Source organism: Miniopterus schreibersii, assembly GCF_964146895.1.
Source record: "Miniopterus schreibersii genome assembly, chromosome: 9".
NCBI classification, from domain to species: Eukaryota; Metazoa; Chordata; class Mammalia; order Chiroptera; family Miniopteridae; genus Miniopterus; species Miniopterus schreibersii.
In genome coordinates, this window is record NC_138118.1 from 82,848,722 (window position 1) to 82,875,361 (window position 26,640).

The following is a 26,640-nucleotide window of genomic DNA, read 5'->3' on the forward strand; positions in this document are numbered from 1 at the left end:
GCGTGGTCAGCACTTCTAGACGGGCATCCGTGACTTGGGTGCTGCCAGCCGCACCCTCCGCGGTGGCCTCCCCTGCACCTTACAGCTGGATTCGCCCAGGCCTCCCCTCTGCTCCCGGGCCCCCACGGTGCCCTCTGCCCTGTATGCTGAAGGCCAGACCTGCTCTGGGGCTGGGGACCCCTTCCCCCGGCCCCAGGCACCTCAGGGGCTGGTCCACACCAGAGGCAGCTTCACAGAAGCCACCTGGGAAAGTGGTGCCTGAGGGGCAAAGGGCAGGCCCGTGCCCTGGCCACCTGCAGGAGCCACGGCACGTGGGCACTTGTCCAGAAGGAGCGCAGCTGGACGAGCGGGCACGGCGCCCTTCCCCTGCCCAGAGACTCCAGCCTCCGCATGGCAGTGACTTTGAAGGGGTAAAGGACATCTTATCACAAGTTCAGAATGTACCTGCTTGGGTGTGGCTATCCAGCCCGATCTGTGATCAAAACAGTTTCCTAGGTTTCCTGCTTTATCAGAACAAAACAGAGGTGCCTGTCTTTGGGGCCAAGTGCCCTCTCCTTCCACGAGCGCCCTGATGTCTGCAAATGCTAGTTTCTTAAAACAACATACTTCCTATGTTTACAGGCCCTTGTATTTGTGGAAACCAAAGGGCGTCTCCTAGGAAAACAGATGGCTCGCTGCTTTGAAGAGCAAACGAGGAGGCCCTGAGGGCATCTTTCTTAAAACAGAAAGGCCCAGAAACCCTGGAGGGGCAGAAAAAAGGGGAAAGGAGTCAGAATTGGGGACAGTAGAATGCCATGGGCTTCATAGGGCGTGGCTCAGCAGTCGAGCATCGACCTAGGATCCAGGAGATCTTGGTTCGATTCCCGGTCAGGGCACGTGCTCCGGTTTGGAGCTCGATCCCCAGTCGGGGGCGTGCAGGAGGCAGCCGACCAATGACTCTCATCATTGATGTTTCCATCTCTCTCTCCCTCTCCCTTCCTCTCTGAAAAAATATATAAAAAACATATTAAAAAAATAAATTTGTAAAAATAAAACTGTAGAAACCACTCTCGGCCTGCTGGCCCCAGGTAAACACAGCGGGAGGGTGGGCCAGCTCCTGGGCTGGGAAGCAGGGTCCGGCCCACTGTGTATGCCTCATGTTAGTGCACTTACTCCCGGGTACCTTCATCCTCGGACTAAAGTGTAAGCGTTTAAGTAGGACAGGAGTAGGCTGAGGTTCCGCACAGATGGACTATAGTCAGGACCCCCACCCTCATCGAGGGCTCTCACCCCTGGCTCTCAGCATCCGCCCGCATCACCACGATGCAGTTCACATAGTCAGGAACCAGAATCTGCTCGGGAATCTGCATTTTTCAGAAGTTCTCCCAGTGGGTCTTCTGTACCCCAAAGCTGAGCCAATGTGTGGACCCCCAGCACTGACAACTGAAGCTGGGGGGTCGTCCCACAGGGTCCCCGGGGGTGGGGCTCTGCGGCCATCAGGGACGGTGCCCAGGAGGCCTGTCCACATTCCTCAGCTAATGAGCTCCCAGAGCACCTCTAAAAAATTATTAAACTTCATAAAAATTAGTGAGCTTTCAGCTCCATACATACTTGCAGATTTTTCAAATCTGATACTCTTAAGGCGTTTTTCTTTAGGTTGAACAATAAAATGCATTTTAGGCACCTAGTAAATATCGAGTCAATTGCCGTCAAATCAACCTTGAGGAGAAGACCGTGGGGCCCCTCAGCGCTCGCTCTGGGTAGCGTTTGCTTCTGTAGTACTTTCCCCGTCTAGGGCCCTGCTTTCTCTGGAAGCCTTTCCCTACCAGGCTCTGTGTCACAGTCGGATCTGACAGTGGTGGTTACATCCACGTGTGTGTCATTTCTCCCAGGAGCCGTGTGTCTGCATTATTTCTGCTTACCCAGCGCAAAGCCCCGTCTCTCCAACAACGGGCCAAGTGCGAGCAAGCCAGCTGCTCTTGCCTCCTGCCAAAATGCCCGTGCGTCCCCGGGCCCTCTCTTCCCGCCGGACTCCCGAGAACAGTGCCTGGCACACAGTAGGCGCATAATAAACTTGTGAATGAATGAGCACATTGAGGAAAGTCGGGCCTCTGGCCAAGAATGTGCGTCTTTGGAGGAGGTCTTGTTTTGAAGCCTTTCGTGCACGGAACCGCTGGCTCTGAGTTCTGCGATGTTTGGGTCACATAAAGAGACCTTTCTAGGGCGAATGTTTTCTCTTCCCCTCTCCTGAAAAGGGTGCATTTTGCTTTGCTCCGCCTGAGCCGCGTGTGCTCAGACGGTTGTCCTGCGCCTGCTGCGGCCACGGGTTGTGCTTGGCAGCAAGTGTGTCTGAGAAACACGGGCGCCTCAGCCCCGGCCGCTCAGAGGCGCGTGAGTGGACTTCAGATGGCCGTGCGCACACTGGAGACGTTTGCGTTTCTGTTTTCCTGGTTCGCCGGCTTGATTAAGTCCAGACGGAAGGGGGAGAGGCCACGCCAAGGGGGTTCCTGACCGGCCCCAGTGTCCCGGTGAGCCCAGCTGCCCACTGGCTCAGGGTTTCTGTGGCGAGTGTTCCTGCCACAGTCCAGTTGGGAAAACAGAGCTCACCTTGTTTTCTGGACCAAAGACTCTTTGATGGGAGGATTGGCGTGAGTCTGGGCATCGATTTTCTAATTGAAATTCTGGACAGACGAATGGCCAGTGCCCATAAAGAAACTATAAAAAAACGCATTCCTTGCCCGCCTCTGGCTTTCACAGAATCAAGGATTACAGAGGTGAGCCGGTCATGCTCGTACCTGCTCTGATTTCAGCTACGTGTGGTCTGTTCCCCTGGAGGAGGCCAGAGAGGAGAGGAGCAGGGCACCCTGGGGGCATCTAGCCTGGAGCCAGTGCCCTTGACCCGGCCCCGGCCTGCCATGGCTGGTGTCCAGCCCAGCAGGTTCCGATGCATCACCCGCAGCTCTGACAGGCTTCACTTTCTGGCCTGATGGGTCAGAGAAGGGCCCCTGTGCCGTCCGTGGCTGTGTCTTGTCCTTCCTGCCCCCTAGGAGCAGAACACGACACCTCTGGGCTCCCCGCGGTGACACGCGTCTCTCTCCTTTCCCGGGGTCACTGATGCCAGGCACGATTTAGCACCCAATTGTTGTGAGGACAAGGTCTCCTTCCCTCGGCCAGCAGGTTGCTCAGAGACATAGAGCTTTCTAGGACTGTCTGAGGTGGCACTGAGCAGTTCGCAGGTCACAGAGCGGCAGGCAGCTGGGACCTGCTGTCTCCTGTCACTGCCCCCGCCTCCCGCCGCCCGGGATCGCAGGACCCGCTGAAGGGTAGGAAGGGAAACGCAAGCTGTTTTGCCGGGAACCTGGATGAGACTGTGTGTGTTCATAACCCAGCACCTGGAAAAAGGGCCCCGCACACACCTGCTGCTTAAGCTGTGAAGAGCTAATAATAATTTAGCCATGGCTGGTGTGGCTCCGTGGTTGGAGCATCGGCCTGCACACCAAAGGTTTGCGGGCTTGGGGTTTGCTCCACGGCCCCGGTCGGCGCACATGTGGGAGGCAACTAGTCCAGGTGTGTCTCTCATATCGATTTTTTTTCTGTCTCTCCCCCCTTCTACTGTCTCTCTGAAAAGCAATGAAAAAAATAGACTTAACAACAACAAAAAATAATAAAGTAATTAAATAAAACGGTGACGGCACCCCCGCTGTGGGCCGTCCTGGACTGAAGGAGACACTGCGCCCCCGTGCTCACTCCCAGTTAGCGCCCCGAGGATGTCGGCTGCCTCCCGCCCTGTCTGAAGGTGGGGCAGGGCTCCCCCGTCAAACCGCTTTCTGTACCAAGAGCCATTAGGAAACGTCTCCCCATTGCCAGAAAGGTGTCCAGTGACAGGAGGATTGTGTCACCACCAGCCTCGCCACCCAGCCAGACCAGTCCTGCCGGTTCTGTGCCTGCCCTTCCAGTCAGCCTGGGCCCTGGGCAGGCTGGCTGGGACCGAAATGCCCCGTCCCAGCCACACCTGGGGTCCCTGCCCTCGCAGGCCTGGGCCCCTTCTGCACTGCAGGGGACCCTCTGGCTGCTGTGAGAGCAGATGTTGACACAGTTCACATACAAAAGTAATAAGTCAGTGAAGGTTCTTCTCACCCACGAAGGACTTACGCCGGAATGGCCATGTTTTGTGCGGAACGTTGGCGCTCGCCCCTTTAATCCTAAACCTCCAAATAGCAGGTAAACATGCAAACATCTTGGCATGTGACTAATTTGAGGTCCCAAGTGGCTGGCCTGGGCCCTTCCCCTGGGGACATGGGATCCACTGTGCTGGGTGCTCCTACTGTAGGCAGGAGCACAAGCCGGCTCCTGGGGAGCCATGGAGATCATCTAGTCCTGCCCTGCTCCTTTGGTGGCCCAGGGACAGTGACTTAGAACATAGGATCCGAGCCCTGGGCCATGCGGCACAGGTGCAGGACGGTGCTGGGGGAGGAAGGAGTTGGCGGTCACTCGGAGCTCCCAGGTGCCCTCCAGGTCGCCCGTGGCCTCCACCCCAGCAGCTCCCTGGGGGCTGTGCAGGCACGTGTCTCTGTGCGGCCCGACCTCTCAGTGTCTCTGTGTGGCCTGGGTTCCAGTTTAGGCCCCGTGGGCTCTGTGCCGTCTCCTGAAATGCAGCCTGATGTCCTTGTTTAGCTTCTGCTCTGGGCTTCCCATGCCCTCGTAGAAGCTTGTCTCTATTATGTACAATCTAGTGAGCTAGTAAAACCATAGAGGAGGCCTCAGCTCTGCGTGGTCCTGTGTCTGGAATCCACGTGGGTGGAAAGCAGTAATCATTCAGTTTAAACCATCACTTAGGGAAACAGGATGCTGGACAGGAACTATTTTCTAGTTAAGCGATGCAGCAGAGTAATAAAACATTTTATTAGAACACCTGTCATTTACCAGTGTCACAGAGTCTCCAACTTCTCATTTCCTGGCTGGTAAGTGGGGCAGGTGCTGCAGGCCCGGCCTCCTCGTGGGCACATGTGAGCAGAGAACATGCTGGAAGCTGTCTGAGTGCCTGCGGGGACCATGGGTGGGTAGAAGTGAGCACTGGCCCCGAGGCTGCTGTGGCTCCATTCACGTGGGAGTCCAACTTCTAGACTGAAACACAGAACCACGTCTGGGTGGCCCCTGCCTCTCCATGGCTCTAAAACTGGCTTCAAGTCACTGTGCCCAAGAGGCCCGAGCGGCAGGCTTTCTGCCCCATGAAGACCACTTGAGAGTGCGCTTTCCGAAGGTCCCAGGAAAGTGTGGCCAGCATGGGGCTCCTGCGGGAACTTCAAGGCCAGACCTTTTGGGCCTCAGCCCTTCAGGTCACTCGAGTACATGGAGATTGGGAAGGCTGATTTGTTCTAGGTCATATGGTCATATAGAGTCCATTTAAATGGCCAGAGCTGTGGGTGCGCTGCCTGGGAACACTCCACCTTCCTGCCCAGGACCCTGGCTGGCTGCCACTATATGCTCCATGAAACCTGGCCATCCAGAACACGTTTCAGGGACCCTTTTAGCTGGGGTGTATCAGGCAAGGAGCAAAAATATCCATCAGGCTTCTAATGGAGACGTGGCCGCATGCCAACCCTGGGTTCAGGCTCTGGTCCCCTCAACGCTGCTGCGTCTGCACAAGGTGGGCTGTCACCTCTGCAGGACTAGGGACCAGCGGGGGCGGGGCTGGAACCAGGGCTGACGGCTGAGCGGCCTTGGCTGAAGGTGGTAACTCCTGGTTGTGCCCACCTTAGGCGTGGTTATCAGGGTTTCAGGAGACAGCGCCCACATGGGCCTGGCTCCCGGCAGGAACCTTCTCTCCACCCTAGTACCCCGGGCCCTTGGTCCTGCCAGTAGCCAGTGGGTCTCAGCAGGAGGATTTCCCGGGGTCGAGCCCCCAGTGGTTCCAGACCACGGTTCCTCTTCTCTGTTCTCTGTCATGGGGGGGCCCGTGTCTGGCCAGACTTCTGAGCAGGGTACTGCAGCCTCTCTGAGGTGGAGACCTTTGTCCACGTGGGTCCACGCGGGTCCACGCAGCATGGCGGTGAGAGACAACTGGTCTACCCTCCTGATGCTGTTTACTGTTCCCATTGTCTGGCTGCGGGTAACTCAGTTAAGAGAAGACACGGGAAAGGCCACCGTGTGGCTGTGTGACTTTGTCCACAGAGGACAGTGAGTGAAAGTCCAAAAGACTGTCTAGGGGTTGACCGTCCCCCCGGCAGCCCGCCGGGTGGTCTCACTGGGTCCTCCCAACAGCTCTGGGAGGGAGCCAGTATCGTTCCTGTCTTATTACATTATGCATGTTAAACATGTATTTTTAGGCAAAGGGATCTGGCATATTCTAAATAGCAGGGTCAGAAATAGAATAAAATGTCCGGGTGGATTCTGGCTTCCAGTGGATGCTGTGGTTGAGTTTCTCATTAGTAGTTTTAGGAAATACATGTTTGCCACCAGCCGCCACCGCTCACAGACACTTTGTAATTAAGTGGAGGGAGGGACACTGGAGGCTGAAGTGGTTGCAGGAAGTAACCTTTTCCGCACAGGTACGGCCTTGAAATATTATCTAAGACAGAAACCATTAGACCAGCCGCATTCCCCAAGCCCTGTAGTTCTCTTGTCAAAAAAAAAAACCAAGTTTCTAAAATGAATCTATTGGACAAATTGAGAACACTCAGCAAACAACTGCAGTAAAATCTTTCACAGAATTCAATGTGACAACCCTAAAAGTCATGTGGACCCAGAATAGGCAAAGCAACCTCGGAAAAGAAGAGCAAAGCTGGAGGACTCACGCTTTCCAGTTATAAGTGTTACTACAAAGCCACAGCAATCAAGGGCATGTGAGGCAGGCGTGAGGATAGTCTTAGGACAGTGGAACAGAAGCGAAAGTCCAGAAATACACCCTGGCGTTTACAACCAACCGATTTTCTACAAGAGTCCCAAGTCCATTCAATGAGGAAAGATAGTCTTTTCAATAAATGGTGCTGAGTAAGTGGATGTCACTTGCAAAACAACACACCGGACCCCTTCCACCTTGCACAGAATTAACTCTGGATGGATCGTAGACCAAAATGTAGGAGCTGACACTATAAAACTTAGAAGAAAACATGAGAGCAGCCCAACCGGTGTGCACAGTGGTTGAGTGTTGACCTATGGACCAAGAAGTCCCTGGTTCAGTTCCCGGTCCGGCCACACGATCGGGCTGTGGGCCCCATCCCCAGGAGGGGGCATGCAGGAGGCAGCCCATCAGTGTTCCCTTCCTCTCTCTCTAAAAATCAATACAAATATTTTTGTAAAACACACATACACAAAATTCACACGATTGCAAATCTTTGTTGTCGGGTTAAGCAACATGTTTTTAGAAATGTCACCCGAAGTACAAGAGACAAAAAACATAGAGGAAGTGGATTTCATAAACACTACAAACATCTGTGCTTCAGAACAGCGCAATGAAAGTGAAGGGACAACCCACGGGGGGGGGGGGGAATGTTTGCAGATTATATATTTGAGGACGGGATTGTGGGATATACGAGAAACCCTTATAGCTCATCTTCCTGAGAAGTAAGGAAAAGGGGCGTCACCTAGGAGCAGAGCTGATGATGAAATAGAAGTTACAGGGGATGACCAGGGGATGAGTGACACTGGAAACTTTAGGATGGGACTCAGGTGATCTGTGGTTGAAGGAGTTGGGAAAATTCGTTCCAGGATCCCGACCCCCGCCCTCATTTAGAGGGGACCATCTTGTTCACTTTCAGCTTTTTAGGCCCCTGTTGAAATTTGGATTGTAGGATTTGGGGAATGTCTCATGATTGAAATGCACCATAGAATTTCTTGTTTGTTATTTTCATCTCATTCTTTCTTGATCGAAGATTTCACTTTCTTGTCCTATGTCTCCAGTGGGAGGCTGTTTCTGTTGCAGGAGCCCCACAGAACCATCTGTAAACCCCCACCCCCCCATCACCTGTCAGGAATGCCTGACCCTGGACTTGATTCTTTGTCTGGGTCAGAAGAAGGCAGCTCCTTAGAGATAAGAGATAACCAAATTGATCTGATATTTCCTTCATCTAAATTTCGAGGGGCAGGTGTAAAGCACACGTGGATACATACTGTCTACACATGGTTACATACTATCTACTTTAGGGAAGGGTGGATACGTACTATCTACTTTAGGGAAGGGTAGATACATACTATCTACTTTAGGGAGGGGTGGATACATACTATCTACTTTAGGGAGGGGTGGATACATACTATCTACTTTAGGGAAGGGTGGATACATACTATCTACTTTAGGGAGGGGTGAATGCATTCTATCTACTTTGCATCACCCAGTGTGTCCCAGTATATCCAGGGAGTCTTAGGCTATCCGGGTAGTATTGCAGTCAGCTTGGAAAAGTTAGTGATTTTTGAGTACATAAAGGTCAAAAAATTTATCTTCTATATGAAGTGCTTCTGTAGCTTTGGAGATGAATTGACTCATTTTCTCCTTAAAATCAAGCCCAATCACTAAGCAGCATGTTTGTGTCTCTGCCATTATTCTGAATGAGGTTTCTCTGATTTTCTTTTTTTTTTTTTAAATGTTTGCAATTAAAAATACTTTTTAAAATTTATTTAGATTTAAACTCATCTTTAGATATTTATAGAGACTGGCTAAGCCAAGGGCTGTTAAATGAATGTAAACAGCAGTGGAGATATTTTGTGTCTTTAGGAAACAATCTCCAAAGAAATATCTGTTCCCTGATTGTAAAACAGGGAACAATTTATCCCGTGTGCATTGCATGCTTTCCAGGTACATGTTCTAGATCCTGCTTGCCATGGTGTGCCATCCTGCTGGTTGTGAGGATTAAATGGGGTGACTCAAAGGAAGAGTCCTCAGCAGCTTAGGCACCGAGTGTGGGTGGGGACCTGAGTCACTGCCCAGCCCTGCCCTCCTCCCTGGTCATGGGCATGGCCATCTCTGTGCCCTTCAGTCCAGGTTTCATGAGCTGAAGACCTTGATGACCCCAAAGCCCCCTCTTTGCCCCCCAGCTGTATTGGGGGCATGTCTGAAATTTTCTTTTAACCTTTCACTAGTGTAGTCATTTATTTCTCCTGGAACTTGGAAACATCATTGAACATGTAACTGAGTTTTCTGCGTAAACAAGCTCATTTGTTCTTACCTAAGTTGGGGAGGACTCTGCAGGTGAGGCCTTCTGTTTATAAGTGATAGGAACCGTTTGTTGTCAAGTCAGAATATGGCAGAATAACAGCCCCAAATACGGACTCCTCCTTCCTAAACGTGCGTGAGCTACACCAGTCAGCATTTCACACATTTATTAGGGTGGCATTGAAGTTATATGACCACGCTATAAAGCCACACCTGTGCCAGGCTATGCAGGGTCCTTGCTCTCTCCCACCTCTGCTGGGGCTGATAGCTGGGCAGCCGGGCCAGGGCTGTGTGTCAGGGACGAGGGTCACTCCAGGAGCCTTAGGGTGTGACCCGTGTTGGGGGTGGGAGGAGAGGACTAGCCAGAAGCTCAGGGACAGATGCAAAAGCTGGCAGAGAGGGGAGTTGTTGGGTCCATGTGTCCTATTGAAAAGGAGTGACATTTACAATGGGTGCCCAGGACACCAGGGTATTGGGCAGGGCTGCCTGGGTGGCTGGGATCCTGGGTTCTAGGGACACAGAGGAGGGTGGCCTGGGAATGCAGACCCTCCCTGCAGGAACCTGCTGCTGTCTGTCTGCCTGGCCCTGAAGGTCTACCGGACCACAGGGTGGCCTCGTGGGACCTGTGGAAGGAGGGCAGTGAGGTCCCTGGAGTATTGTTCTTTCTAGAAATGTGTGGAATGAAGGTGCAGCTGCCCAAGTGTTGGACCAGTTTCCTTCTATCCTTGTCATGCCTCTTAGTTTGTCAAGTGTCCAGGATTCCATTGCATGAAACTTCTTTTCTCATGTCATAGTTATTTCCATTATTATTTTTCAAATAGGAGACTTGCTTATTTTTTTGGCCGCCTTGAGCAGAAGCCCTTTCCTGAGAGTGCAGATCAGAAGTTAAGGAAACATGAGTTTCTGTATGGAACAGACTGAGCTCCCCGGGGCTCTTACGGCCATATCTATGGAGACATTCTCACCAGCATCGGGTTCTTTCATGTCCTGATGCGTTTAGACGTGAAATTGTCCTGAGTAACATGTGCAAGATATTGTTGGGGCAAATGAAAACATAGTCCCAATTCGTAGGATAATTTTTTTAAGTTTTGCATGGAGCCCGGCCTGTGTGGCTCAGTGGTTGAGCATCCACCCATGAACCAGGAGGTCGTGGTTCGATTCCCGGTCAGGGCACATGCCCAGGTTTTGGACTCAATCCCCAGTAGGGGGCGTGCAGGAGGCAGCCGATCCATGACTCTCATCATTGATGTTTCTATCTCTCTCTCTCCCTCTCTGTTCATCTCTCTGAAGTCAATAAAATAAAATAAAATTGCATGGAATCTGCTTGCTTTCACTGTGGAATAGACCACTGAGCACTCACTGAAGCGTTCTAAGAACCTCGGTCATGTCTGGGTTTACTTAACTGTAATCATCCCTAAAACCCCTGGAGGGTGGACCTTGCTGTGCGAGGGGGATGCAGGCGTCCACTTGCTCATTCATTTGTTCACTTAGTTTCCACCTGAATATGTCAGACATTTATCAGGGGCTTTTCTGGGGGCTAAAAGGCTGGATCAGACTCAGCCCTCCCTGTCTGGAGTCCCTGCCTGGACATGGGCAAGCAGCAAGGACCTCTTCTGGGCCAAGGTCATGGTCATCTGGGGTCCGGCACTGGTGTGTTGGTGATGCTTAACATCCAGCTCCCTTAGGCAAAGGTGGTGTTACTATACATTTTACCTAACGGTAAGAGTCAATACTCTAATGGAAATTGCAGGAAGCCAGTTGATCACAGATGGTTTTGTTAATCTGTGCAGAACCCTCCCCATCCCCTAACTTGCCAATTAGGAAAGTTAGTCGTCCAGCTTCCATGGTCCAAGATACGTCAGTGGGAGATGAATGAAACCTGCTAGAGTAAAAGCAGGCCAGTGCCGTGAGGGCCTCCGTGTGGCCCTGGGTGCCTCTCTGAGCCAGCCCGCCCTCAGGGGACATCTGAGCACCAACCTGGGAAGGGCAAGGCCTGGAAAAGGGCCTGGAGTCTGCCAGTCAGCTGTCAGCAGTGGTGGCCAGCTCCAGTCACCTCAGTGAGATCCAGTTTGGGTGGAACGCCCTTCTCCATCCCTTTTCCCCTGTGGTATCTGAGGGGAAACAACCCTAGGAGGCTGAAGGTGTCAACAAAGCCACCTGTGACATCAGCCATCACCTCCAGGGCTGCATGTCCAGGTCCCAGCTGACCATCCACAGCTTCAAACAGAAGATGAACCTGGAAGCTTCAAGGACATAAATCCTTCCTGGGGACCCTGTCATTCTCCCAAACACCATGTAAATATCGCTCTGTGACATTGTAGTGCTGTCATATTCTGAGTAACGCTCTGTAATACTCCTCTATTCTAACACATCTTTCAGTTTTTGTTACTGGCATGTTAATATTTCCTAAAGAGAGGTGGATTTTAAAATCTTCCCCTTGAAGTATTTGGGGATTCTATTCAGAGGAAATATGACAGTAATTCTGCATTTTTTCGTGATACCACATTGTGATTTCTAAAGTTGGTGACAACACCGCAGGCACGCGGCGTAATTTGTTACTGTTGCCTCTTCTCATTGGAAACGGGACCTCTTATCAGTACAGTTTGTGTATCGAGATCAGCAAAGCCTAAGAGCAAATTCAGCTGATACATCTTAACCAACTTATTTTTCAACATCGTTGCTATTCACATTGTTAAATGGTCTTTGTAAAGTTTTGTGTAACTTTTGTTGAACAAAGGGAAAGAAACACTGTAGCCGAGCGTTTATGAGACGTAGAGAGGCTGCTGCTTTGTCTTTAAAAGCTTTGCTTTTTCACTAGATTAGACTTGAGCTGGGAAAATGCTACATTTTCACCTTTGAGAGCCATTAACAAGTCCCAAGCCCCTTTGTGGGGAGCTGAGTGGAAGCTGACTGGACCAAGGGACTGGATGGCGGACTCAGGGGTCCAGGGAAGGGAAGCTGCGCGGAGCTCACGTGGATGAAAGGACTTCCAGGCGCCAGGCCCTGAGCTCTACCATTTTGGTTTTGATTTGAAAGAAGCAAAACGGCAAGGGACGGGTTTGTCAGAAAAACCCATGAGGAAGGGGTGTTCCCTGGGCCCTGCTGGGAGTGCCACCTGCAGGCCAGCTGAGGTGTTAGGCAGACAGTTGGTCCACACTTGAACCTGGGCGGCAGGACAAAATGAGGTGCTTGCAGACTTTAAGAGGGAGACATGCCACCCTGATTGGGAAGCGGTGTGGGCTAGGAGCGTGTGCACTGGGGCCCCGGGACTGGGGACAGACAAACAGGTAGATGTGGGCAGGTAACGTGGACTGCTGCCCCTTCTCTGCAGACACGTCTCCTCCTGAGTGAGCGTGATCACCCGATGCCTGTTCACTGTATTCTCTCCCCTCTGACCCTCACCTGGGAGCAGGTGTCCCTGTTCCAGGTGGGGAACCTGAGCTGCAGAGGGACAGCTGGTGAGGAGCCCACCCCAGACCCACGTGGCTCCCACGCCAGTGCCCACCTTCTTTTTGATGGCACTGCCTGGAATTTGGCTTCACCTGAGGGGTTCTGAGTTTGCACCTGGTGGGCATGGTTACCTAGCACCACGGAGTGTCAATTACCGACCAGGAGCTATTATATTCAGAGGGGGCCTTGCTCCCCAGGGTGGAAGGGAAAGCCCCTTGCTGAGCGCACACAACCTCCCCTGCCCCCCAGCCTGCGGCTCCCTCCTCCCCCAGGCCCCTGCCCTCCCTGCAGGGCGCCCTCTGCTGTCCATCTGTCGCATCCAGCTACCCTGGACCATCTCTCCACTGCAGAAATGAGTTTTCTCTCCTCTGCACATCTCATGAGACCCCTCCCTTCTCTGCCGGTATCTGTTGGACTGTCCTTTGCCCAGGTCTGAATCCTCTACTATACTGTAAGTCACTCGAGAGCAGGAACCAGGTTTTCTTATTGTTGGGTCGCCCACTTTCCCGTCTGTGCAGGAGGGCGGCTCTGACCGGTCGCTGTTGTGAAAAGCCTGGGATGTTGGTACATCTGGACCTCAGTGAAGGATGAGTTTCCTTTTCTTGGACGCAGACTGAGCAAGGCCAGGCCCTGCTTACATGGAGGGATATTTAATTGAACATAGAATCGCCTGCTGGGGAGTGTAGCTCCCATGGAGGGACATGGGTCTGAGTTTCTGCTAAGTTTTCCTTGCGATGCTTGGGAAGTAAATGGCCTCTGGCTGGGTAGGGCTGGGTGGGAGCAATGGTGGCCAGAGATGCTCAGAGCAGGGCAGGGTGGGGGTAGCTGGGCTGGGAAGGCGGCCAGCCCTTCACCCTCTCAGGCCACTCCAGCTGGCTGTGGGCTGCCTTGTTTGGATGTGCCATTGTCCACGCCCCCTCTACTTAGTGTCTTTCTCTTTTGGCCCCTTAAGCAACCTTGGGCTCCTCCGACAAGGCTCAGCCCCTGGGGCAGGTGTCGCAGCCTGGGGGAGATGGGGTGGTAGGCAAAGGGAGGCTTTGACAGGTCAGGTTATCAGACACCACCACGACCACCCCACCCCCGGCATTTGGCTTTGGGTTGAGGGGAGGTGGTCGCTCCCTAGGAATCGCAGACTTGCCATAAAAAGTCTGGCTCCCACCCCAGCCCTTATACGGGGCTGTTTGAGGTGGGTGGGGGCTAAAGGCAGGGCCTGGGAGGCAGGTTGAGAACAGAGGGCAGCTGGGCTCAGTGAAGGGAGGACACTGTCTCCCTCTGTCCCTGTCTCTGCTTTTCCACAAGGAAAGGGAGACCCTGGAGGCAATGGCAGGCCCTGTCTGGGGCGTGGTGGACGGACATGTGTCAGGTGACGGGGGACCCAGCACGCCCTTGGTTTAACGGGCATGGCCTTTCCCAGGGCCTGCAGTCTGTGCCCTGAGCTTGAACCCCCAGTATTGGTGTGATTTGGGAAGCGGACCTGGCTTTGCTGGACAGTGTGGCGCCCATGGGTGATGGCGGCAGGTCTGACGGGCCCAGCAGAGCCCAAAGCAGCCCAGCTCAGGTTTCTCAGGCCAGGGAGCGGCTGCGAGGCCCAGGCCCTATTTTGGGCACCAGTGTTCCCGAGGAGGTTATCAGGTGTCATATTTTCAGAGGAGAATTAAAGGCCCCCAGCACTCAGCCCAGAAAATGTCCCACAGAACCAGCCGACCCCGGCCTCCGTTCCTGCCTGTGTTTGTCTCCACTGACCTCTGCAGTTTTTGCTGAAGGGTCTTTGGTTGCAGAATAAATGTCATCCTAAATATAGTGCCACTTCCTTGTATTTTAGGTGGTGAACGTGAACTTTATTAGCAGAGGCAGTAAATACAACATTTGGCTGTTTCTGTAGCAAATATGCACGAGTTTTTTCACAGCAACTTCCCCGATCGCAGTGAAGTTGTGAAAACCCCGGGCTCAGGGCATCAGGTGACGGTCCTTCCTCAGAGCCGTGGCTGTGACACTGTGGCCTCCGGTGAAAGCGGCAGGTTCGCTTTCCTGGGAAAGTCTCGGGGCTGCTCTGTCCCGCTGCTGGCCGCGCCCAGGGCCGCTGGTCGGGTTTCCCTGCCTTTCAGTCGCTTACAAAGGGAGGGGAACGGGAGCCTGCTTATCGGCGGCCGCGGGCGGCTTCCCATCCGACGCCTCGCTCTACGGTCTGGATCCAGGATTCCCGCCCGGTTTCATTGTTTTTCACACGTTGCTAGAAGGAACTTGATCCAGCCGGGCTCCGTTTTCCCACCTAAGGAGAGAAACACTGCGCGGCTCCTTGAAAGCGATTCGCTGCCCCCGAGATCGCCTTGTCCTCCTGGGTTCAGCGTCCTGTCTGCCTGGGACAGGAGGTCTATTGATATTTCTTTTTTGTTTGTTGTTTTATTAATCCTCAGCTGAGGATATTTTTTCCATTGATTTTTAGAGAGTGGAAGGGGGGAAGGGGACAGAGAGAGAAACATCGATGTGAGGGAGACACAGCAATTGGTTGCCTCTGCACATGCCCCAGCCGGGGCCAGGGACCAGACCTGCAACCGGGTACATGTCCTTGACGGGAATTGAACCCGCGACCCTTCGGTACAAGGGCTGATGCTCTAACCACTGAGCCAGACTGGCCAGGGCCTGATTGATATTTCTTGCTCCCTGCCAGGCCCTTCGTGAGACAGGAGGAAAGCTAGAGGCTCCCCCTCCCGTGGGCCTTTTGAGCTAAACTCAGTGGGAATTAGCCACACGTCTTCTTCGTATGACCTCGGAACCCAGAGGTTCTCTGCCGGTCCAAATAATGAGATGCCTGTCACTCCCCCCAGATGCGACTAAACCGTAAAGAACTTTGTTTTCATGAATGTTTGTGGACTTCTGGTGGAAACTGAATATGCCCCTCAGCCGGGAAAGCCGCCCTGCTGCAGGGAGGCTGAGCCAGGAAAACAAGGAGCTGCCCACACGGGCTGGGAGGCAGAAAGAAAAGTAAAATCCTTCGGACAAAAGGAGGTGTTACCTCAGGCCTGGGAGCCGGCCAGGCGCTCTGGGCAGGGTCGCAGGTGCCTGGCTGCACCGGCTGATTGGCTGCAGTGAAGGCTGGGCCCGCCCCCCAGGAACCCGCGGCTCTGTCCCCACGGCGCCCACCCGGAGCCTGCGGACGCCCCTGTAGGAAGAGGTGGCCCAGCATCCCGGGGACGCTCTGCCTTCCTCCCCAGTCACCCCTCCTTTCCCACGCTCACTTTCCTGCTTTAGAAGGTTTGTGACGTTGAGCAGGTGAACCAGGGTGACGTGTGATTCCATTTGCTGGACACGCAGACGGCGGCGGACATCTCAGCGAGCACAGCCCTGCATCGGGTGGCACCTTCATTAATAAGTCACCAGGCTGGCCGGGGCCCAGGCCTCTGCGCAGCCTGGCCTCCCCGCTCCTGGCCCGGGAGCCTGTGGGAACCGTGTCTTGTCTTTCCTCCGGGGACTGCAGGGGCCCAGCCTGGCGAGCCCCCCGCTGCGGGCGGAGAGGGGCCGAGGGAGCCGCCGCGGGCCGGGCGGGCCGGCGTGGGATGTGCGCGGACATGGCCCGGTGGTTTGGGAATCAGTAAGTCCTCTGGGCTGCGTGGTTTCAGGTGATGCGGATGGTCCAGCCTCAGGGCGGCACCGCCTGTGAGGAAGGAGGAGCCTTTTCTGCAGGCTGCAGGGCCCCGCTCAGCCCCAGGCCCCATGGCCGACGACTGGGTGGCAGGGGAGGGAGGCGATCGCCCTGCTGATGTTAACGTCCCGGGCGGGGTGACGGCTGAGAGCCCCCACCAGTGCTCCTCCGAGCCCGCTGTGAGCCGCGATAGCGCGTTCCCACGCCCCGCCAGCCCGGGGTTGGCCGGGTGTTACGGATAGCTTCTGTTGTTATGTCTTTGAGAATCCTATCGGGAGCGCGAATCTTTTTATGCCGAATTGCTAAAAGCATCCCCGACCCCAGGTCAAACCTGTGAGATTCCGTCGAGTGTGATCCCGTGGTCGGTTCTGAGGGCATCCGCTGCAGGACCGGCTTCCGCTGGGCGTCCGGGTGCGCCGGCCGCTCCCCGACCTCGCGGAGACAGGAGGCCGGGTGGGGCTTGTCTTTCTCCCCCCGAGGGTGAGCCCGCTCCTTACAGTGAGAGGGTCCCTGCGGCCACCCGCCGCCCAGCGCGGCCGGGGAGCCGGAGCTGCACCCGAGCCGTCTCTCGCCCGTCTCCACCCGCCAGGAAAGCCGACGTCCGGTCTGTTCGCTCTTGGGGAAACCGAGGCTTCCAAGCCGCCTGGGGACGCTCCCCTGGGCGATATCTCGCCGGATCTGAGCCGCGTCTTTCCGACCCAGAGTGTGTACCCGGGACCGGTGGATGCGTTGCGGCTGTGAGCCTGTGATCTGAGGCGGCGTCCCCGTGTTGCCCTTGAACGTGGCGTTTTTAGGGGGGGGGGGCACGTCCCCGGTTTGCGGGAACCCGTGGGGCTGTCTTTAGGGTTCTCCTGCGAGCCTGAATGGGGCCTCTTCTCGTGAGTTTCACAGGTCTCGTTTTCACCCTGTGTATCTGGATCTCTTGCTGAATGCTTCTCTTGGTTTAAGTTTTCCAAGGCGCAGATGGTCGGAAAGCATCGGGGAGCTTGGCTTATGTCTCATTTATCGGAAGGAATTCATGTCTCAGAAGGAGCCTCCTGTTGGGAGGTGCTGAGCTCCGAGGGGAGATGCTACAGGGGCTCTCCTGGGGTCCCCATCTCTCCCAGTGGTTTGCAGAAATTGTGTGCCTGGAGGGATTGTCCGCAGCCTCACCAGATCCCCAGGGGAGTCCCTGACCCTAAGGCATCGAGGACCCCAAGGGCTGCCCCAGCTCAGCCAGCTCCCTGACGCCAGCCCTGGGCAAGTCCCCCAGAGTCCCCATGGCTCCACCTTCTCTGCTCTGTGACTCGTGTGAGTCCCCAGGGCTCCGACTGTACTTAGAGACACGGCTTGCTCGGACCCAGGTCAAGCAGAGGGCTCGTGCCTGTGACCAGGTGCCAGCAGTTTCACCGAGGGTGCTACTGACCTACCCCTGTCACCACAGCATCCACCCAAAGGCCCTTGTTTTCAGGAAATAGTTAAGGAGGAGAGGGGCGGGTGCACCGTCCTGGGGGAGCGGCACAGACAGACCCTGGCTGCTCCTCTGGTCCTTCTGGCTGCGTGATCCTCAGTCACCCCACCTGCGAAATGGGGAGGCAAACCTGTCTCATGACGTTGTGGGCACTGAACACGTAGGAAGTGCCTGGCACGTGGCTCATAGGTGCTCAGGAACCCAGAGCTAAAAACCCAGGTCAACTCAGAGCTGGGGGGCCAGTGACTGGGGGGGGGGGGCTGTGAGCCTCTCTGGAGTCGGTCCCATCTCCCTCAGCAGGGCTCCTCTGGGGTTGGCCTGGGTATCCCCATATTTCCCGTCTCTCAGTTGCTCACAAAAGTGGGCAGCGACATGGCATCCGAGTCCCAGCAGAGACGCCCCGCTCGCTGGCTCCCCAGCAGGCAGCTGCCACGGTGAGCTCCCCCGGCGACGGACAGGGACGCCCCAGGCCCTGCGCTCGGGGTCGGAGGGAAGCGTCACGGCTGGTCGTGAGCGTATGGTTCGGAATCTGTGAATGCAGCATGGGACATGCTCCGGCTGGTGTGGCTCAGTGGCTGAGTGTGGTCCTGAGAACCTGGAGGTCACTGGTGCGGTTCCCGGTCGGGGCACAGGCCTGGGTTGCCGGCTCGATCCCCAGGCGGGGGCGTGCAGGAGGCAGCCGATCCATGGCTCTCTCATCATTGATGTTTCTCTCTCTCCCCCTCTCCCTTCCTCTCTCTGAAATCAATAAAAATTTATATTTTTAAGTTTTTAATGAGGCGATGCCCCGGGAAGGGAGCCAGCAGGACGCTGTGCCGGGTGGAGCCCTCGTTCTGGGGGAGCCTTGCCCAGGGCCATGGGAGGGCAGGAAGGAGGCGAGGGGGGAGGGAAGGGCATTTCCAGCAGGGAACAGCATGGGCGAGGCCTGCACCGGGAGAGCTTGCTAATCAGGGAGCAAAGGGCAGGCAGGTCATCGAGGCGGGAAGGCTCAGGGCCGGGACCCCGTGCCGGGTTCTGTGTTTATTACAGGGCGAGGTGCTGGGCGTCCAAGGCAGGGACCTGATTCACGCTGTGAGTGTCAGCCCGAGTGCAGAGCCTGTCGGAGGGAAGCGGGGTGAGGGGCGGGGAGCAGCTTGTGGAAATCACGGGGTTGCCAGGTGTCTTGGCTGATGAGTTCAACTCCTTCATCTTCCTTCTAATCCGGTTCCGTCTGAACCAGTCCGGAGCTTTCCAGAACGTCTCTCTGTGTCCCAGTCCCCGTCCCTGTCCCTGGTGGGGCGGAAGGGAAGGGCACACACCCTGACTGTGACTGTGGCCTCACGTGTTCGGGACGGTTGTCCAGGCCGCCCTCCACCCTGGCTGTCCCCACAGTGTGTTCCTTTCTCCCATCTCTGTCTCGGCCAACCAACCCGTCAACCCTCGCGTCGGCGTCTGGGGCCCGATGTCTCAGTTCCGCTTTCTCCTGGAACTTCACTGCCCCTGGAAGGATCCACAAAGGCCACTGTCATGTGAGCAGGAGGCCTCGATGCTCACAGGCACCCGGAGTTCTCCTGGACTCCACATCCCCAGGCACTTAGTAGGTTTACACTTCCGTCGGACTTTCTTGGGTGGGTGTGTCTCGCAAAAGCGAAACTCCACCCACTGGAGAGTCTACACTTACAGAAGGAAACGGGGTGATTTCTGGTCCTGCAGACCCTGGGGAAGGCTCTGCTGGGCGCGACCTCGGGGGGGGGGGGGGGCAGCAGGCAGCTCTGGGTCCCCGTCTCACGGAGAGGTGTCTGCGTGGCCAGGGCCGATGGAGAGTCACACGGGGGAGGGCCTGTGGTTCTGAAGATCAGACAGTCGGCATGTGATGCTTTAGGCTCAGACCACCCGGAGCTCTAAGGGTGACCTTTGAAATGCCAGGAATGCTTTTAGATATTTTTTGTTTTATAAGTCGTCTTCACAGGGCACACCCAACTTTTTGACCTGGAGGAAGCCCAGGGAGGGTGAGCTGTATGGGTGGTGACTCAGGCCCTTAGAGCCCAGGGCCTGTCCCGCCCCCTGTTGGGCTGCGAGGTTCCCTCCAGACCCTTCACCACCTCTGCTGCCCGCTGGGCACCTGCCCCCACGCTCCTGTCTCAGGTGCACCCAAGGGCACAGCACCTGTACACACCTTCCAGCAGGCCCCACGTGCTTGGCGATGCTGGGAAGGTGTTCAGGGCCTTTTAATGTTGTTATTTTTATTTTTTTTTTATTTTATTTTATTTTATTTTTTCAAAAAGAGCCAGAAACTCATTTTTTTAGTGTGAATTGTTCCAGTGTTTTTGGCATGTCACACACACACACACACACACACACACACCCCTGTGCTGGACCCAGGAACCCTCCTGGGTGGGGTTGCACAGCCCATAGGAAGCTCCACAGGGTGCCGGAGGGGGGCGGGGGCTGGGTGCAGGGTCTGGTGAGAAGATGGACAGGCCTCGTGGGCACCAGTGGGTATTCAAGGAGCAGAGGGATCACTGAGGCACGGGACTGGCAGACGGGGCTGAGCTGTAATAGGGGCCGCATTTGAGTAGAGGTTGGCGCTGAGGGCTCCCCAGTGCTGACAGTGGACTCGGGGGGGGGGGGTTGGGGACATCCCCCAGGTGGGCTTTCGTGGCTGGGGACATGGTTTACGTGGGGAAAGCCGGGGCAGGGAAACCTGTCACCGCCCTGCGCTGGCTGAGGGAGGGAAGGCGCCCTGCAGACCCGTGTTCCCAGGGCCTTCGAGCCAGCGGTGCTCCCAGGAACGAGCATGGTCCTCGCTGGGGAGATTCTCGGTTCCTAGAAATTCTCAAGTCAGCACATCCTTCTGAAGCACATCAGGGATGTCACGTGAGGGCAGCGGGCTCGGGACTGTCCTCTCCCCGAGACGTGCGGCGGGTTCACAAGGGACCCAGGACCTCTCTCTCCCTGCCTTGACCTCTCCGTGTGCAGAATGTGGGGACAACCCTTCCTCCTCTCGCAGGCTGAGTAACACAGCGGCCCGAAGCTCAGGCTCTGGAACCAAATCTGCTGGGCCGGGCGCTGGCCCTGGCGCTCGGCAGCCTTGTGGAGATGCCCAGACGCCTTATCTGCAGCCCGGGACCGAGGCCGCACCTGCTCGGCGCTGCTGGGAGGGCCACATGCATTATTGATGCCCAGCCCTCAGCTAGTGCCACCTGCGCCAACTGCCTCATCATCGGTTCTGCAAATTGAACGGGAAAAGTATATAATGGATCAGAATAAAGCATTAAAATTAGACAAATGATGATAAAGGCGTCAGGCTTTTAACAAGGAAAAAGAGACTTAATGTCAGTCTGTTTGTCAGAGCAGCAGCTGTGTCCCGAATGTCACACCTCAGTGTTGTGGTCACCAAGGGTCATGAACCACAGTAGCTTTTGGCCTCATCTGAATCCCATTTGCTGTTCTTTCCCCATTTTTAAATGATCTCTTTCACTTTGCAGGTAATACATATGCAAGTGCTGTTATAGAAAGATTGGGAAATGCATAGAAGTGAAAATAGTAAACACACGTCACACTGTCCACCACCCAGAGGTCACTGGTGCTAATTCTTTGCCGTATCTTTCTAGACTGTTTGATGGTCTGTTGCTATAGCATATACATTCCTCTTAAAAACAGGATTTTTCTGAACAGATAATTTGAAGCTTGTTTTCTAACAGCTGCGTGGAGCATTTGGGCGCATCACATTGTATCCTTTTAAAGTACATTTAACCAGTACCCGTGTAACACTGTTTCCAGGGACCATAACTTATTGGAATTGTTTCTTACTGACCTGTGGTTGGGTTATTTTGTGTCCATTTGCTATTACCGGGCATCTCTGAGCCTCGCACAGTGCACGCTGTGAGGTTGTCTTTTGGACAGATTTCTGGAAATGGAAAACCTGTGTCTGATACTGAGGCATGAGAGCCCCCAGGAAGGTTTGCTCTGGGGGAAGCAGATGCGGGCAGAGGTGGGCGGGTGGGCACCCAGACTCTGCTGCACACGCCCACACCTTGACCTGAGAAAACGGGGGCCCTGTGTGAACACATCCGGGCTCTTTCTTTCCAGGAACATTTCCTTTCAGAAATGCCTCCTTCCTCTGTAATTCTCACTGTCCATTTTCTGGGAGCGTTTTCAGGTCAAGGTCGGATGCCGCTTCTTTCCCCACAAAGGGCACCGATGGAGCATCAGCGGCCAAGCTGCCTTCAGTCGTAACACGCAGAGCTGTGTTACCAATAGAATTTCCCATTTTATGTTTGATATGTATCAGCCTAGATCGTAATTATGCTGTTTGCTCGGTTTTGTACCCCTGCTGCTGCTGTTACTGAGAACTTTATAATTTAAAAAGTGCTCGTAGGCTGACTTTAGGAGGTCGTGCACACCCTGGCTGGTGTGGCTCGGTTGGTTGGGTGGCGTCCTGTGCGCCGAGAGGTCGCCGATTGATTCCCGGTCAGGGCACATGCCTGGGTTTGGGGCTCGACCCCCAGTAGGGGGCGTGCAAGAGGCAGCCCCTTGATGGTTCTCACTCATCAATGTTTCTCTCTCTCCCTCTCCCTTCCTCTTTCTAAAATCAATAAAAACATGTATATATATATTTTAAAAAGGCCACACAGCTGGGAAGGCATTTCCAAGGAGAGGTGACGGCTCCTGAGAGAGAATTAGGACACACCTCAGTGCCCCTTGTGTGCACGCTGGTGGTGTCATCACTTCTGAAGAGGGGGACGTTGCCTCATCCTGTCCCCTCTTGACCTTCAGGAGGAAGATGAAGTCTCGCGCTCCGCCCCCCCCCGGGAAGGCAGCCACCCCGGCCCTGCAGAGGGGACAGAGCCCCCACCGAGGCACGTCCCCCGACCGCCAGCAGACCCTGCTGCCCCTGACGGAGCACCTGCGGGACCGGGCGGTGGACCTCACCGTGGTGCTGCCCAGCGGGCTGGAGACAAGGAGCGTGGTCAGCGGGAGGTAAGGGCCGGGTCGGGGCACAAACCTGCTGACACCTGAAATGCCTCACCCGTGGTGACGGGCCCCCCGCTCACCTCAGTCCCGAGCAGGGAGGGCCAGCACAGCGAACTGCAGGAGGCGGGCCCAGGCGGGGGTGCAGGCCCGTGTCCCTCTCCAAGCAGGTGACCAGCCACCAGTCCGTGTCCACGTCCTTGGCGATGAAGCCACACGGCCAGGGGCAGCCTCCCGAATAAATATCGCTGTGTTCCCTGACCCCGCAAGATTCAAGGCGGCCCCCGCGGAGTTAACTGGGGAGGGTGACGATTTTCGCGGTGACACGGTTTGACCTGCTGGCTGCTCTCTTGGCCCCGGCATTGATCGGTATTGGGAATGTTAGGGTGCTGATGTGCGATCCCCCGTGGGGAATGAGCGACCTGCCCTGTCTTCCTCGCCCACGGGTCGGTTTGTTCGTCCCGGACTGAAGGGGGAGCGCAGGCCCCAGTAACCCCGCCCTGTGTCCCTGTCCCAGCCACGCGATGATGGACCTGCTGGTTGAGCTCTGCCTTCAGAATCACCTGAACCCGTCCCACCACGCCCTCGAGATCTGGTCGGCGGAAACCCAGCAGCCTCTGAGTTTTAAGCCAAACACGTTAGTGGGGACGCTGAACGTGCACACGGTGTTCCTGAAAGAAAAGGTCCCTGAAGAGAAGGCGAGGCCCGGCCCACCTAAGATGCCCGAGGTCAGTGGGACGGGGACCCTCTGTCACTCGAGGACACAGGCAGACGCCTGGGTGCGAGGGGCTGAGGAGGGAGCCCCTGAGATCTTAGTAACACACCCGGACGGCCGTGGTTGAGAGTCTACTCCCATGCTAGGCAAAGCCAGGTACTAGACTGAGTTTATTTTAGAAGATGGAAGTTTCCAGAATTTTTAAAAAATATTTTTATTGATTTTTATAGAAAGAGGAAAGGAGAGGGAGAGAGAAAGAGAGAGAAACATTGATGTGAGACAGAAACATGGATCGGTTCCCTCCCACATGCACCCCAGCCAAGGATGGAACCTGCAACCTGGGCACGTGCCTTGACCAGGAATCGAACCCGAGACCTTTCTGTGCACAGGACGATGCTCCAGCCACCTGAGGCTCTCTGGCCAGGGCCGAATCCCTGAAAGACCCGTCTGTGTGGGGTTTTACACGGAGAGCCCCCCCGGTGTCCGTTTCCCTGTGTTGTTAGCAGTGTGTTCATTAGTAGGAGAGTCTAAGGCAAGCTTTTCACTCCAGGCATATTTATTGTTCACTGTCCTGTTTGCCATTTTCCGCACGACCCCCCAAATTTGTGGAAGGAAAACCCCGTCCGCCCAGAATCTCACCACGTCAGGTCTAGCCTGAGAGCAGAGGCGGAAGCGTCGTGGGAGATGTGCTCACGGCTCTGTCCGGTCGGTCCCTCCAGAAGTCCGTGCGCCTGGTGGTGAACTACCTGCGGACACAGAAGGCCGTGGTGCGAGTGAGCCCCGAGGTCCCCCTGCAGAGCCTCCTCCCTGTCATCTGCGCCAAGTGCGACGTGAGCCCCGAGCACGTGGTCCTGCTCAGGGACATCGCGGGGGAGGAGCTGGAGCTGTCCAAGTCCCTGAGCGAGCTGGGAGTCAAGGAGCTGTACGCCTGGGACAACAAGAGAGGTGAGGCCCCCGGGGACACGGCCCCGCCTCCCGAGCCCCGGGGACACAGGGCCGCCTCCCGAGCCCCGGGGACACAGGACCGCCTCCCCGAGCCCCGGGGACCCAGGGCCCGCCTCCCCGAGCCCCGGGGACACAGGGCCCGCCTCCCGAGCCCCGGGGACACAGGGCCGCCTCCCGAGCCCCGGGGACACGGCCCCGCCTCCCGAGCCCCGGGGACACGGCCCCGCCTCCCGAGCCCCGGGGACACAGGACCGCCTCCCCGAGCCCCGGGGACCCAGGGCCCGCCTCCCCGAGCCCCGGGGACACAGGGCCCGCCTCCCGAGCCCCGGGGACACAGGGCCGCCTCCCGAGCCCCGGGGACACAGGGCCGCCTCCCCGAGCCCCGGGGACACAGGGCCGCCTCCCCGAGCCCCGGGGACACAGGGCCGCCTCCCGAGCCCCGGGGACACAGGGCCGCCTCCCCGAGCCCCGGGGACACAGGGCCGCCTCCCCGAGCCCCGGGGACACAGGGCCCGCCTCCCGAGCCCCGGGGACACAGGGCCGCCTCCCCGAGCCCCGGGGACACAGGGCCCACCTACCCGAGCCCCGGGGACACAGGGCCGCCTCCCCAGCCCCAGCGAGGCGCAGCGCGGGGCCCGTAGCACCAGCCAGACAGACGGGTATGTGGACTTCAGGCAACTCGAGTCCTGTTGGTCAGGGAGACGCCCCAAACCTGGCGCCTCCACTTTGCCCCCCACGCGGGAGGATGCGCTGGGGCAGCCACCTCTTCTCCTCGGGTTTGTGGCCACTCCTGTAGTCGGAGTCGGGGAGATGGCGGTGCCCACGCCCGGCGTCCCCCTCGCTGCTGCCCAGGCCCCTCCGAGGGACCCCCCTCCTGGGGTCCTAGCAGCCTCCCCAGACAAGGGAGCAACTCCCAGCACGGGGGGGCACTGCTGCTCCAGCCCAGGGGCCGACGTCCCTCTCACCTGGACCAGACTGTCCATGTGCCCTGCAGCTGTGAGATATATTTTTTTAAAAATATGTCCTTATTGATTTCAGAGAGAGGGAGGGAGGGAGAGAGAGAGAAACATCAATGATGAGAGTCATTGATCGGCTGCCTCCTGCACGCCCCCTGCTGGGGATGGAGCCCACAACCCGGGCCTGTGCCCCGACCGGGAATCGAACCCCGATCGCCTGGATCCTAGGTCGATGCTCACCCGCTGAGCCACGCCGGCCGGGCAGGCGGTGAGAGACTCGCCATCCCTGCCAAAAGCCTCCACCCCACCCTGCTGACAGTCAAGTATTTAAGGAGGAAAGAGAACATTCTGGAGGCCGCCCCTGAGGCTCCCTCTCCCTGCCCCTCTCCGGTTCCCTCCGCTCCCCAGCCGGCAGCTGCTGAGCTGGTGGGGGCCACGCAGGAGATGGAGCCGGCGGCCAGGCGGAGGCCTCCTCCCAAGGAACCCCGGCCCCGGCCCCGGCCCCTCGCACAGGCTGCCACCTGCTTCTGCAGCGATGCCCGGCGGCCGCCAGCTGCGGGCTCTGGGAGCTGGGGGCCAGGACTCGGCCCGCCTTGCACCTGGCCTCCTGCCCGGGACAGACGGCCCCACCGAGGCCGCCGGGGCGGCCGGGGCCGTGGCCGGTGCTGCTGCTGGTCTCGCTGGTCACTCTCTCCTCCCTGCCTTTTCCAGTTCTTCTGACCAAAACCCAGTCGGAGCCCTCCCTGAGCTGCCGAGGTACAGGGGCCGGGGCTGCCGAGGCTGCACCCTGCATGGCTCGGCCAGTCGGTGCACGGAGTGGCTGGGGCCCCCTGGGGACGGCTTGCGGGTGAACTGAGGCCGTGGCTTGGTTTCCCGACCCCGTGATTGGCTAAGAAAGGAATGTCCCTTGTGGGAGGGTTTGCTGTGTGGTTTTAATTGGTAAGAAACAAAGGAAGCTGCTGTAAAAAACACACAAAAAAACCCACCCATGGACCTTTATGAAGGATTCCAGGGCAGAGCAGAAGCCGTCCATGTGGAGGAGGCGCCGTGTCCTTCCTACCTGTGCCCACCTGTGCCCACCTGTGCCCACCTGTGCCCACCTGTGCTTGCCGTGCTTACCTGTTCTTGAGATCCACCCTGCCCGCTGCAGAATTTAGGGCAGCGTGGTTTGTGACATTTAACCTTTGCTGTCAGAGACACGAATGTGCGTGCTTGGGTTTTGGGGCGTTTTTTTCATTAGAGAGAAAGAGAAACATCCATTTATTGCTCCACTTATTATGCATCGTTGGTTGAATCTTGTATGCGCCCTGACCGGGGATCGAACCCGTAACCTTGGCGTATGGGGACAGCGCTCTAACCACCTGGGCTGCCGGCCGGGCCCGGGTTTGTGTTGTTGGGTGGACGCCG

The 26,640-nt window shown here is 56.5% G+C and overlaps 1 protein-coding gene across 8 annotated transcripts in view; it reads left to right on the top strand.

The window, feature by feature from the left end:
* COBL (cordon-bleu WH2 repeat protein) overlaps positions 1 to 26,640 on the top strand; it is an 85,222-nt gene that overhangs the window by 16,163 nt on the left and 42,419 nt on the right. For 5 of the 8 annotated variants that reach the window (XM_081146627.1, XM_081146629.1, XM_081146632.1 and 2 more), the window contains exons 2-4: positions 22,423 to 22,626; positions 23,135 to 23,345; positions 24,052 to 24,277. In XM_081146627.1, coding sequence (XP_081002753.1) covers positions 22,423 to 22,626; positions 23,135 to 23,345; positions 24,052 to 24,277 — 641 coding nt within the window. Of the gene's footprint in view, positions 1 to 22,422; positions 22,627 to 23,134; positions 23,346 to 24,051; positions 24,278 to 25,944; positions 25,990 to 26,640 lie in introns of all 8 variants that reach the window. The other 3 variants (XM_081146631.1, XM_081146626.1, XM_081146628.1) reach the window with 1 other exon arrangement.